The 14,269-nt window shown below is 37.9% G+C and overlaps 2 protein-coding genes and 1 pseudogene across 4 annotated transcripts in view; 2 read left to right on the top strand and 1 right to left on the bottom strand.

The window, feature by feature from the left end:
- POLQ (DNA polymerase theta) overlaps positions 1-14,269 on the top strand; it is a 96,464-nt gene that overhangs the window by 3,481 nt on the left and 78,714 nt on the right. For all 3 annotated transcript variants that reach the window (XR_015554438.1, XM_014792216.2, XM_087439671.1), the window contains exons 4-7: positions 4,388-4,544; positions 6,227-6,335; positions 9,494-9,713; positions 12,012-12,159. Coding sequence is in view for 2 of the 3 variants with exons in the window: in XM_014792216.2 (XP_014647702.1) it covers positions 4,388-4,544; positions 6,227-6,335; positions 9,494-9,713; positions 12,012-12,159 (634 nt within the window). In the remaining variant the exon portion in view is untranslated. The remainder of the gene's footprint in view (positions 1-4,387; positions 4,545-6,226; positions 6,336-9,493; positions 9,714-12,011; positions 12,160-14,269) is intronic.
- The window catches only part of FBXO40 (F-box protein 40), a 59,172-nt gene that overhangs the window by 43,030 nt on the left and 1,873 nt on the right, over positions 1-14,269 (bottom strand). The gene's annotated exons all lie outside the window — the stretch shown is intronic.
- Positions 673-3,725, top strand: LOC101400541 (protein numb homolog pseudogene; annotated as a pseudogene).

The following is a 14,269-nucleotide window of genomic DNA, read 5'->3' as shown; positions in this document are numbered from 1 at the left end:
ACATAATCTGCTGGGCCTCAGTTTTTTCATTGATAAAATGAGGATGTTAACCCTAGTGGGTTAACTCAATAAACTCTCAGAAACATTTTATAGAATGAACAGCTCTAAAATTCTATAAATCTTTTTAACAATTATTTCAGAGGCCAAATAGCCAACAAAGTTGGTCCTACATGGTAACATCCTCTCAACTTAGACCAAAGTAACAAAATGATGAAAGGATCCTTTTTATTGAGAAGGTATGTTAGTTAAAAGTTAAACTAAAAAAAATTAACATCAAAGTCCCACTGCATTTGACTTTTGAAAACTTTTCTTCCATTATATAAAAAATTAGTGGGATAATGAAAATATTTTCCTTGTGAAGTATAAATTTGTTTCTTAAAGTATTACATTAGTGTTAAAGAGCTAGTTTTTTGCTTGTTTTTTAGATTAAAAATGTTAGTGCTTAAGGTAGTTTTTTCCACTTTTCTATAAATAGCTGTTAGAACTTCTTTGAGAGAGGCAGTGGCGCTAGAGTTAGTGGCGGGCAGCGGCAGATTTGAGGCTTAAGCAACTTCTTCCAGGAAGGAGAGCCAGTGCAGCTGCTGTTACAACCCCAAGGTGTTGATCCACTTCCATAGATTGGAATATTGGTGGGCGAGCAGCCATCCTCAGACACCTCACTTAGGGCAGATGAGGAAACTGAGGCTTGCTGAAGTTACGAAACTTGTCCAAAGTCACACAGCTTGTAAAGGGCACAGCCAAGATTCAGAGCCAGGTTGTGAAAATTAAAATGAACAAACTACGGCAAAGTTTTAGGAGAAAGAAAGATGTTTATGTTCCAGAAGCCAGTCGTCCACATCAGTGGCAGACAGATGAAGAAGGGGTTCGTACTGGAAAATGTAGCTTCCCAGTTAAGTATCTTGGCCACGTAGAAGTTGATGAATCAAGAGGAATGCACATTTGTGAAGATGCTGTAAAGAGATTGAAAGCTGAAAGGAAGTTCTTCAAAGGCTTCTTTGGAAAAACTGGAAAGAAAGCAGTTAAGGCAGTCCTCTGGGTATCAGCAGACGGACTCAGAGTGGTGGATGAAAAAACTAAGGACCTCATAGTTGACCAGACAATAGAAAAAGTGTCTTTCTGTGCCCCAGATAGGAACTTTGATAGAGCTTTCTCTTACATATGTCGTGATGGCACCACTCGGCGCTGGATCTGTCATTGCTTCATGGCTGTCAAGGACACGGGTGAAAGATTGAGCCATGCGGTAGGCTGTGCTTTTGCGGCCTGTTTAGAACGTAAGCAGAAGCGGGAGAAGGAATGTGGAGTAACTGCTACTTTTGATGCCAGTCGAACCACTTTTACTAGAGAAGGATCATTGCGTGTCACAACAGCCACCGAGCAAGCCGAAAGAGAGGAGATTATGAAACAAATCCAAGATGCCAAGAAAGATAAGACAGTTGTTGGTTCATCAGTGGCCCCTGGCAACACTGCCTCATCCCCGTCGTCTCCCACCTCTCCCACTTCGGATGCCACTGCCTCTCTGGAGATGAACAATCCTCATGCCATCCCACGTCGACACGCACCGATTGAACAACTTGCTCGCCAAGGCTCTTTCCGAGGATTTCCTGCTCTTAGCCAGAAGATGTCACCCTTTAAACGCCAACTATCCCTGCGCATCAACGAGTTGCCTTCCACTATGCAGGGGAAGACTGATTTCCCCATAAAAAATGCAGTGCCAGAGGTAGAAGGGGAAGCAGAGAGTATCAGCTCCCTGTGCTCACAGATCACCAATGCCTTCAGCACACCCTCCGAGGATCCCTTCTCATCCGCTCCAATGATCAAACCAGTGACAGTTGTGGCACCACAATCTCCTGCCTTTCAAGCTAATGGCACTGACTCAGCCTTCCATGTGCTTGCTGCTAAGCCAGCCCATACTGCTCTAGCACCCGTAGCAATGCCTGTGCATGAAACCAACCCTTGGGCCCATGCCCCTGATGCTGCTAACAAGGAAATTGCAGCCACACGTTCGGGGACTGAGTGGGGTCAATCTTCTGGTGCTGCCTCTCCAGGTCCCTTCCAGGCTGGTCATAGACGAACTCCCTCTGAGGCCGACCGCTGGTTAGAGGAAGTATCCAAGAGCGTCCGAGCTCAGCAGCCCCAGGCCTCAGCTGCTCCTCTGCAGCCAGTTCTCCAGCCGCCTCCACCCACAGCCATCTCCCAGCCAGTGCCACCTTTCCAAGGGAATGCATTCCTCACCTCTCAGCCTGTGCCAGTGGGTGTGGTCCCACCCTTGCAGCCAGCCTTTGTCCCTGCCCAGTCCTATCCTGTGGCCAATGGGATGCCCTATCCAGCCCCAAATGTGCCTGTGGTGGGCGTCACTCCCTCCCAGATGGTAGCCAACGTGTTTGGCACTGCAGGCCACCCTCAGGCTGCCCAACCCCCATCCGTCTCCCAGCCTGGTCAAGCAACAGACATTCCCTCAGTATGAAACAAGCAGTGCTACTGCCAGTCCCTTCTTTAAGCCTCCTGCTCAGCACCTCAACGGTTCTGCCGCTTTCAATGGTGTAGATGATGGCAGGTTGGCTTCAGGAGACAAGCACACAGAGGTTCCTGCAGGCACCTGCCTGGTGGATCCTTTCGAAGCCCAGTGGGCTGCATTAGAAAGCAAGTCCAAGCAGCGTACTAACCCCTCCCCCACCAACCCTTTCTCCAGTGACTTACAGAAGACGTTTGAAATTGAACTTTAAGCAGTCCCTGTGGCTTATGCATTTTGTCCATACTTAGGCAGGGGTGGGGGGGAGGTCAAAGGAGCAAAGGGGACTTTGTGTTCCCCATCAGTATACTTTTCACTAAGCCCAAAGGTCCCCAAGAAGCAAGTCCAGGCACAGAGTGCAGTGAGGGGTGATTTTGAAAAAAGTGGAAAAAAACCATTCCTAGAGAAGAGCTGTCTTGCGGTTAGGCTAAAGAAGTCAAGGAAATGTTGCCCTCTGTTCCCCTCCTCCTCCTCAGCCCTTACAAATCTCTGGCAACAGAGAGGCAGACATATCTGAACAAGAATCTGTATTCAAAGCACATTTCCTGGAATATAAAACAACGGGAAGCAAAACGATCTCCCTTGGTGTTTCAGGCCATTCACCTGCCTCCTCTTAGTGCTGGCCTGTCTTAAAGATCAAGAACAGGGTGGCCTATGCTTGGGCTGGGGACAAGAAGCATGCTGTGCTGCCAGAATTCCCAGGAGGACACATTGGCAGCTGCCCAGCAGAGCTATATTTTAGGGGTAAAGTTGAGCTTCCATTTTGAGTAAGAATATTATAAATATATATCAAAAAAGCCAAAATCTTTATTTTTATGCATTTAGAATATTTTAAATAGTTCTCAATATTAAAAAGTTGTATGAGTTGTAAGTAATCTTGCCAAAGGTAAAAGGGTTAGCTGTAAGAAATTGTACATAAGATTGCTTTATCATCGATGCCTATTGAAGTAAAAAAGAGGAAAGGTTGGAAGTTGCAGACAGGATCCCTAGCTTATTTGATATCATTCATTGTAAGTAGCACATTGCAACAACAATCATGCTTATGACCAATATAGTCACTAGGTTGTAGTTTTAAATAAAGAAAATGAAAGAGCAGTATTGTCCTGGTTTTAAACCTATGATGAAATTCTAATGTCATTATTTTAATGGAATCAATCTAAATATGCTCTACAGAGAATATGTACTTTTTTATATATTGCTGTTTCCTTATGTTAATCCTTTGTTTGTTGTAACACTAAGGGACAATGACATAATCATATCCATAGACGGCAATGCAGGTTACTGTGTTGGTTTGTCATGTGGGTCTTGGTGGGTTTTGTTTTGTCCTTTAAGTTTTGTTCCCATGAGTTTTGTGGGGATGGAGATTCTGGTTTTATTAGCTATGTGTGTGTGTCTGTGTGTCCTTCCCCTCCCCGTGGTGAACAGAACATCCCATTGCCAGTTGCAGTCACTGGACCTCTGGTAACAATGTGAGATCCCATCTCATTTTTACTTTTGAACGTTGGCCTTATAATCAAATGTAAGTTATATATATTTGTACTGATGAGAATTTATAATCTGCTTTAACAAAAATAAATGTTCATGGTAGGAAAAAAAAAAAAAAAGAACTTCTTTGATTGTTAAATGCTATCATTAAAATGGCATACTTAATTTTATTTGACTCTAAGCAGAAAGTCTCTGTACTGAGTTTTGTCAATTCTAAACTTCATATTTTTAGTATATGATTCTAAGAAGAACCAGTGTGTCCTTGTCAGGAACAACTAACAGTAATCTGATAAATGTCTTTGGTTACTTATGTCTGTGTTCTGGGATAGAACCAGTCTACAATTATGAATTTCAAATATTTTCACCTATGTTGTTCATTTTTACTCAATTTAGAGTCTGTTTCAGGAAATAGGAATAAAAGTAGACGGTTATATGGGCAGTACCTCTCCAACAGGGCATTTCTCTTCCTTGGATATTGCTGTCTGCACAATTGAGAGAGCCAATGGTCTGATCAATCGCCTCATAGAGGAAAATAAGATGGATCTATTAGGTAAGAAAGTTAGGAAATAAGCAAATAATTTCTATTGTTATTTTTACTGGAATGGAGTGGAGCTGTTGTGATTTCTATATGTCTCATGTTTTTTTTATCTTGTCTGTTATCCACTTCTGGAGGAGAACTGGCATCTGTACTGTTAGGAACTCCATGTGAAAAAAAAATTTTGTGTCCTGCTGCTGTTATTGACTCTACTTCCTTGTATTTTTGCACTTTAAAAAACATAGAGGAGCTCTCAAGTCATTTCTCATTGCTTCTTTCCTGTCTAAACTTTACCAGGAATAGAAGGAAGCATGCTGGGGCTGGATCTTCCATCTCTTCAATTAGTGTACATGTATATTCATTATCATATTTTGGTGCTATGGTATCTAGATTAGGCCTGTACCCAGAGGCTACCATTTAGGAGGGAAATGTAGGGCGCTACAGAAACTGACATGTATTTGAGCTTGGGACTCTATGAAGATTTTCTACTTCGATGCTTTTTTTTACCACTTAGGAAAGCCCACTATGTAGAGGTAGCAACAGGAAGAAAATGATTGTAGAAGCAAAAGAGGTAGCAAGAGTATCAGTTAGCTATTCACTGAGATCCTGGTGAACTTAAATGGTAAAATTGGGGTAGGGTAGGGTAGGGTAGGAAAGGGGTAGGGAGTGAAATCAAAGATTAAGAAGACATGAGCTCTGCTCTATAAAACTTAGAAAGAGAAATCGCATTCGTCAATTTGTATCAGAATTGTCTTATTAATTGTGACCCTATGGACTTTAAATATCTTGGGGATTGCAATAGAATCTTATTAAGAGTTATATCCAATATACCTAGCACAGTGCCTGGCATACTAGGTAAAATAAATATTTTTTGGATAAATAAATGAATGAATAAGTGCTAAGGTAACTCATCATACAGTATGATTTGGAGCTAGCTTACTGTTGAGGGAAAGGAGCATCATATGTCGTTAGGAAATAGTCTGAAAGATCTTGATTTTCGTGGGGAGAATTTGGAGGGTGGATACCAGTGCACGTGAAAACTGTGATATTATGAAAACGTTTAACTAAAGAAGGCATTGGTTTACACTAAATTTTCAGTAATTCTCAAGCATTATTCCAAGTGCATAGACTAGTTTGATTCTCCAAGTAGTGGAGAAGGGGATTATGGTCATATTTATGTTTTGTGGTGAGGTGACTCACTTAGCCTAACATAATCAAACAAAAAAATCTCTTAAAATCATTTCTTTCTCCTTGATCTGATTCTGTTTTTCTAAGCAACTTTCTAACATCACGATGGTTGCCCTGGCTGTTTTCCACATAGAAAAGTCAATACTTCAATAACTGTCATAGCTGTCTTTGATATCTCATTGTACACATATTTCTACAAGGTTGCCAATCAAGAAGTGTCTGAGTAGCAAGAGGCAGTTTTCCCTGAGTTAGCCCTGAGTTAGTGAATCATTGATTTTTAGACCCAGAATACATTGTAGTAGGACTACTTATGATACCTGAAATATCTTGGAAAAGAATTGTCCATTATGTGGAACTTGATTTTTGTTTTATGGTTAGACATTTCCATCACCTGCAATATATTATAATGACAGCTATTTACTGTATACAATATAAGGTATTAAGTGTTTTAAAATTCTTCTTGGAATTGTGAAATTCTGTAAAGCCTAGTATCTGGAAAATCTCTTTAGGAATGGTGGTTGTGGATGAACTGCATATGCTGGGAGACTCTCACCGAGGGTATCTGCTAGAACTTTTGCTGACCAAGATTTGCTATATTACTAAGAAATCAGCATCTTGGTGAGTACCTGAGATTTATATATAAATAACTTTATATATTTATTTATATACACATATATTTAAATGAGTTCCTGAGATTTCAAACAATGTTGAGAAAGTGCCTGCAAAAGTGCATAATGAGTTAAATAAATTAAAGAAGGAGAGTAGTACTTATTTAGAACAAACTCATGTACAGCAGTTCATTTTTGTTCCAAAAGAAGTATTTCAGACTGAAATTAATTTTAGATTATTTTGTAAACATCCTTAAGTTTCTGACTGCTCACCACGTTTTTGAAAGAATTTTACAAGTCCAGTTTTTGTATTTGTCACTTACATATTTAAGTAGTCAAGGCTAATTTTGAAAAATAGCATTTCTTCATTCCCCGCTTCCCAGAAGCAACTATTTTCAACTCTTACAGCTTTTTAAAAAATTTATTTACAGTGGTATCTCTAAATGCAGCTATTGAGTTTTTAGTTTTACACATTATGTATTGATTCTTACTATGGGAGTTGAATGTCTAGCTCTTTTTTATTTTCTTTACTCACCCCACCCAATCTCCTCCCTCACCCACTGTCTCTTTTTATCCTCTTGTCATCTTCCCATTCTCCAAATATAGTTATGTCATAATTTTGCTTAGATCAGTATTCAGTGTTACACTATCATGACTTTATAAATGCCATTGTCAACTGAACCATGTAGTATATTATGATTACTTTTACTTTCTAAATAACTTTTTGTTTTCTCTGAAATTAATAAATGTCTTTTTTGTTTGATGGCTTGGTTTTCTTGCTTTACTTATCACTGATTTCTCCCCAGCCTCTTCCCCACTTGTGTAAATCTCCACCCAATATGTTTCAAAACATTTGCTATTCTACCAAATTCATCTTCTTGAAGAAGTTTTTCCTAAAGGCTTCCGAGTTGTTCCAATCTGGATGGGTGCTTAATCTATATATGTGCTGCACAGCAATTATGTTGGGATCTCTCTTTATTATTATCATTCATTCCCATTGATTTTTGCTTGAATCAGAGCCCCCTTTTTTGGGATCACATGTCTTTCTCTTGATTTACTTCCTCTTTTTGGTGGGATATCTTCCAGGAAGCTCCACTTTATTTCAGTGTACGGGCTGCAACGGGTATAAATTTTTTGAAAATTCGCATGTCTGAAAATGCCTTACAATTATTTCATAGATTGTCTAGGTATAAAAGTCAAGAATTTTTTTTTGAGGAACATTGGCCCTGAGCTAACACCTGTTGCCAATCTTCCTCCTTTTTTCCTTTTTTTTCCCCCAAAACCCCAGTAGACAGTTGTATGTCATAGTTGTACATCCTTCTAGTTGCTCTATGTGTGACGCCACCTCAGCATGGCTTGATGAGTAGTGCGTAGGTCCACTCCCAGGATCTGAACCAGTGAACCCTGGGCCTCTGAAGCGGAGTGCATGAACTTAACTGCTATGCCACCAGGCTGGCCCCTAAAAGTCAAGATTTTAGATATTTTTCCTTTAGGGTTTTCAAGATATTACTTCATTTTCCCATTACTATTGAGAGATCCAATGCCATGCTGATCCTTCATCCTTTGTATAAATTATTTTTATTCTCTCTGGGAGTTTTTAGGAGCTCCTTTTCTTCCTCAGTAGTATGAAATTTCACACTGATGTGTCTTGGTGTTGGTCTGTTTTCATTCATTGTGCTGAGTACTCAATAAACTCTTTCCATCTGGGAGCTCTTGTCTTTCAGTTTAGGAAGATTTTAATACATCTCTCACAGTATGTGAGAAAACATACAGATAATCATCTATCAGCAGGGATATAGAAGATAAAACTAATACAATTAGCAAATTTGACCTAATGGATGTATGTAGAACAATTACCAAATAAAAGCAGAGTGTATATTCTTTTCAGTTACACATGGAACATTTACAAAAAAAATTTACCATATGCTGTACCATAAAGCAACATATTTTAAATGACTTAAATCTGACATATTTTAAATGATTTAAGTCATTTAAAATATATTCTCTGACAACAGTGGAATTAAGCTAGAAATAAGTATAAGAAAAGCATAACTAGAAAATGCCCACATGTTTGGAAATTAAATACATTTTGGCCCATTTTTGGGTCAAAAAATAATCAAAATAGAAGTTAGAAGATAGTTTGAACTGCAAGTATAATAAAAATATCTCAACAAAACTTTTGAAATGCAGCTAAAGTTATTTTTAAAGGGAAATTAATAATATATACATTTTTATATTATCAAAGAAGAGAGAACTGAAAAATTAATGAATTATCAATCTCAAGAATTTAGAAAAAGAACAGTAAAATAATGCCACAGAAAGCAGAAGGAAAGAAATAGCAAAGAAAAGGTCAAAAATTAATGAAAGATGAAAGTTGTTATCCAGAACATTAAAAAACTCTACACATGCGTAAGAAAAACACAACATAATATATCAAGGAACTTGAACAGGTATTTATAAGAGGGTATCCAAATGGTCCATAAACTTGAAATGGTGCTTAATCTTATTAGTAATCAAGGAAATATAAATTATGTCTTCAAAGAGATATTACCACACACTCTCCAAAATAGCTAACATTAAAAAAATTGACAGTACTAAGTGGCGACAAGGATGTGGAACAATAAAACACGTGGATTGTGGTGGTGTTACTTTGGTACAGTCTCTTTGGAAAACAGTTTGAAATTATCTAGTAAAATTGAAGATAACCTATGACCTAGTAAGTTTACCCCTAGGTATATATCCTAAAGAAATGTACGCACGTATGTACCAAAGGACATGACTAAGAATATTGTTAGCACCACTATTTGTAATTAATACTATCTTTTTTTTTTTTTTTTGTGAGGAAGATCAGCCCTGAGCTAACATCCACGCTGATCCTCCTCTTTTTGCTGAGGAAGACTGGCTCTGAGCTAACATCTATTGCCAATCCTCCTCCTTTTTTTTTTTTGCACCAAAGCCCCAGTAGATAGTTGTATGTCATAGTTGCACATCCTTCTAGTTGCTGTATGTGGGACGTGGCCTCATCATGGCCGGAGAAGTGGTGCGTCAGTGCACGCCCGGGATCCGAACCCGGGCCGCCAGTAGCGGAGCACGTCCACTTAACTGCTAAGCCATGGGGCAGGCCCAATACTATCTACCTTTTAACATCTTTTTCATTTGTTTTCGCAGCCAGGCAGACTTATCCAGTCCTCTGTCTAATGCTGTGCAGATCGTTGGCATGAGTGCTACTCTTCCTAATTTGGACCTTGTGGCTTCCTGGTTGAATGCTGAACTCTACCACACTGACTTTCGTCCTGTACCACTGTTGGAGTCAATAAAAATTGGAAATTCCATATATGACTCTTCAATGAAGCTTGTGAGAGAATTTCAACCCATGCTACAAGTGAAGGTAAGTCAATATGTTTATATCACTACCACCAGTACTTTGTGTTTGATTTCATTTTCTAGCAAGTTGTTGAGTTTTGTAAGATAGGAATCACAAAGTAGTTAAATATGCATTACATATCCATTAGAAGGATTATTAATATTAAGCTCATCAGTTTCATCTTAAAGAATTGGTGGTGATAGCAAGAGAGGAAATGCAGTTGTACCTTCAATTTAAATGATTATCATTTCCTATAAGTAATAAAAAATAATATATGTAATAATAATACCTAATTTTGTAGATTTTCCTTTTCAACTTGGAAAATATTTTCTTGTGGCTTAGTTTACACTAAACACTAATGTGGAAAATTAACCTTTTGTTAAAGGGTAGGTATAATATATAATAGAGTGGAAAGACATTATTTTGGAGTCAGACCTACATCTGATACTTAATAGAGATATTTGATATGACTGTGATATTAGTTGAATCACAAAACCTCTCTGAATATAGTTTTTTCATCTGTAAAATGAGATGTAATACTTATCTTTAATGTTGTAAGAATTAAATATGATTTTAAAAATTGTCTGGCATCTAGAAAGTGCCTGATAAATTCCATTCATCACCCCTAAATACATTTAAAAAGTTTTAGTTGACAGTATTTTTCTAAGCCTGATTCTTTAATCCTGAGGTTAAAGGACTGACTCAATATCTATGGAATGAGGCATCTATTTTTATGTAGAGCTGTGCCTCTGAGTACTGAAATGGCTAAGGGTAAGTTTAGAGCTGGGAATAAGACTAAATTCATATGTTTCAGTACCCTCATAGTTATGCATTTGTAATCTCTGTATGCCTGGTATGGAATCTTATTCAGTTGCTTTGCTCTGTGCCCCAAATTGCACCTGACTATACCTTGGTTACCTCAATAAATATATATGTAAACATATTCATTTACTCTCTTGTTAATCTTTTTCTTCTATTACCATGTCTATGCCTCCACCCTATTTGAATCACTTTCAACTCTTACCTGGTTTATTGAAATAGTCTCCTAATTGATCTCTCTACTTCCCACCTTGTCCCCTTCAGTCTGTGCTTGAATCAAGAGCTAGTGATCTATTTAAAATGAATGTCAGATTATGTAACCATTCTGCTTAAAAACTTCTGATGGTTCTGTTTCATTTAGAATGAAAGACAATGTCTTTAAAGTAGCCTACAAGACCCTACATGATCTGCCCCCATTCCCTTAGTGCTCTGATCTCACCTGCTACATTCCATCTCACTCCCTCTGCAACCTCTTTGCTGTTCCATAATATGCCAAGAATCTCCTCCCTCAGGTTTTCTTTGTCTGGATGCTTTTCCCCTCAGGCATCAGTATGGTTTAGTCTTTCACCTTTGCACCTTTACTCAAATGTCACTTTCTCAGACCTTCTCTGGCCACCTTATCTAAATTTCAATGTCCTCCCATTCCTGGTCCCTATTTTCCCTGTATTATTTTTTTCCATAGCACTTTTCAAAATCAAACATGCTGTGTGTTTTACTTATCTTGTTTTTGTTGTTATCGCCTCTTCCTACTGGAGTAGAAACACCCTGAGGGCAGAGCTTTTTTCCTGCTTCGTTGTCCATCCCCAGTGCCTAGAACAATATCTGGCACATAATAAATATTTGTTTAATGAGTAAATGGATGGATGAATTAATTAATCCAGTTACACACACTGACCTTCTGGTTTTGAGAACTCTCTGGGCTACCACTGGGCATTCAGGTATGCTCTTTGTTCTGCCTGAAATGTTTCCTCTGTCTCTCAGTTACCTTTCATTGAGATGATGCCTCCCCTCCTTCACATCTCAACTAAATCATCATTTTCTTAGGGAAACCTTTCTTTCACATCTTTCTGTCAAATTTATGTCAAATATGAGGCCTCAAAACACCGTAAAACTCTCTTTTATAGTACATCTTGTGATTGTATTTTGCATTTATTTATTTAGCACTTTAATATGTTTCGCCAGTAAGACCTAAACCCCTTGAAGATAGGACCTTGACTTTCTTTTGCTCACCATTATATCCCCATTACCTGAGGATTGAAAGTCAATAAATATTAGTTTAATGAATAGAAAATACTTCCTTCTCACATTGCATCATAAGGAGGTTTATTTCTTTTTTTCTCTTCTTATTTTGTTTTTTCTTTGTTTTGTTACTGACTTTGTAACTGATTTTTTTATGCCTTTGAGTAGAAAAACCTTCCCTATGAAGCAAAATGAGTGACTTTAAACTGATGTGAAAATGTTTTGAAAATACTACTAGAGTGGCTATTTCTCTTTCTTTTTTAGGGAGATGAGGACCATGTTGTTAGTTTATGTTATGAGACCATTCGTGATAACCATTCAGTATTACTTTTCTGTCCATCAAAGAAATGGTGTGAGAAGCTGGCAGATATCATTGCCCGTGAGTTTTACCATCTACACTGTCAAGCTGAGGGTAAGTTACTGATGGAAATGAAAGCCTCCATGCTTAGTACATTTGCTTGAAAGTAATATTAATGATTATATTAGCAAAGCATGGCTGTCTTTCATCATTGCCATCACCTGCCCACTGGACACTCCATTACAAAACTGCTTTTGTGACTCCTCCTCTCCTTATCCTCACTACAGACAATGTGTACACACACTTAGGCTAATCTTCAGATTTTTAGAATACTGGATTTATACAGGTGTATACTGAGATTCTTCATCTGGGATCCATGGGCTTTGAGAAGTTGGTCTTTGAAGCACCTAAATTGTATATAATACTTCACATATACACATTTTTCTGGGGAATGCAGCCATATCTTTCTTTGTATTTCCAAACTCTAAAAAAAATCACATATACATACGCATACATATATATATATATACATATATACATATATGTGTATATATACGCATATGTATTTTAAAATTAGCTTTATTGAGGTATAATTTATATACAATAAAATGTACCCGTTTGAAGTGTATAATTTAATGAATTTTAACAAATGTATACCCCTGTTTAACCCCCACTATAATCAACATATAGAACATTTCTATCACCCTAAGATGTTCTCTTTTGCTCTTTTGCTGTCAATCTCCTCCCTTTATCCTCAGCCCCAGGCAACCACTGATCTGCTTTCTGTCACTCTAGATTAGTTGTGCCTTTTCTAAGAATTTCATGTAAAAGAAGTCATATAGTATGCATGTGTCTTATACGTCTGGTGTCTTTCACTCAGCATGATATTTTTAAGATTCATTCAGTTTGTTACATTTACCAGTTTGTTCCTTTTTTTTTTTTTTTGAGGAAGATTGGCCCTGAGCGAACACCTGTTGCCAATCTTCCTCCTTTTTTTTGTCTTTTTTCTCCCCAAAGCCCCAGTAAATCATTGTATGTCATAGTTGTATATCTTCTAGTTGCTCTATGTGGGACACCACCTCAGCATGGCTTGATGAGCGGTGTGTGGGTCTGTGCCCAGGATCCTAATGTGTGAACCCTGGGCCGCAGAAGCAGAGCGTGCAAACTTAACCACTATACCACCAGGCTGGCCCCCCCAGTTTGCTCCTTTTTCATTGCTTAATAGTGATCTAGTGTATGGCTATAACCATTAGTATATATTTTCTCTGATTCTAGGATGAACACTGTTCCCTCACCACTTTTGCTAGCCTGTGGTCCCTTGGGGTCCAAGATAAGTGTAGGGAAGACAGACAAGTTCTGGTCACAGAACATTACGAAATTTATGTCTTCATTATGCCAGTGGCGTCATGAGAAGGCTCTGGTCCAACATTATAATATCTCTTCTATTCCTTCTTAATTTATATTTTTCGTACTGTGCCAACTTATATTCCTTATGTTATACCGTGATAACTTATATTCCTTAATAACTAGAAACATTACTATTATTTTCTTTGCTTGAGGTTCTGTTATTTTGATTTATAGCAGTGGGTCCCAAATCCTAGTGCTTGGACTGGAGCCTGGGCGATGATGAAATTTTCCCCAGAAAAGTAAAGGGAAGGCAGCAGATTTTTCATAAAGCTGAAGTTTAAAATTCTGAAATTATCCCTACTAACTTTTTTATGTTAAAAGGACTCTTCTTTTAAAATAAAGGTATTGATCAATGATAATTAAAAAAATTTTTAATTGTCCTTAGCATAATAAAACATTGGCAAGCCTCTGTGGGTGCTTAAAATTTTAAGAAAAATTTACCTAAAAAGTTTAAAAATATATAAAATATAAGATATATTAAAATATATTTTATGAGATGTTTTACTAGTTCAGAAATCAAAAGTCTGGGAAATTCTTTAATAAAACATAATTCCTGCATCTAAGAAACTTAAGGTCTTACTGGGGGAGAAGGTTTCACAGAGAGGCAAAAACAGAAGGTAATGTGTGATTAATTACCACGTTAGTATCAAAGAGGCTAGAAAAAATGTCATATAGAACTAGTCTCCTAGGTGGTTGGTGGGACACACTTTGAGCCTGGATTTTGATTTTTAGGCTCTGAGTGGTAGTATCTGTAATCCTCCCCCTCCTTCAGCTGGTTCCTTTGATTCCCTCCTGTGGGTTTGGTCTCACCCTAATA

The sequence above is a fragment of the Ceratotherium simum genome, chromosome 15 (assembly GCF_057802395.1).
Source record: "Ceratotherium simum simum isolate JZ-2026a chromosome 15, ASM5780239v1, whole genome shotgun sequence".
Lineage (NCBI taxonomy): Eukaryota > Metazoa > Chordata > Mammalia > Perissodactyla > Rhinocerotidae > Ceratotherium > Ceratotherium simum.
The sequence above is the reverse complement of the archived record's forward strand: the minus strand, read 5'-3'. Positions and strand labels throughout refer to the sequence as shown.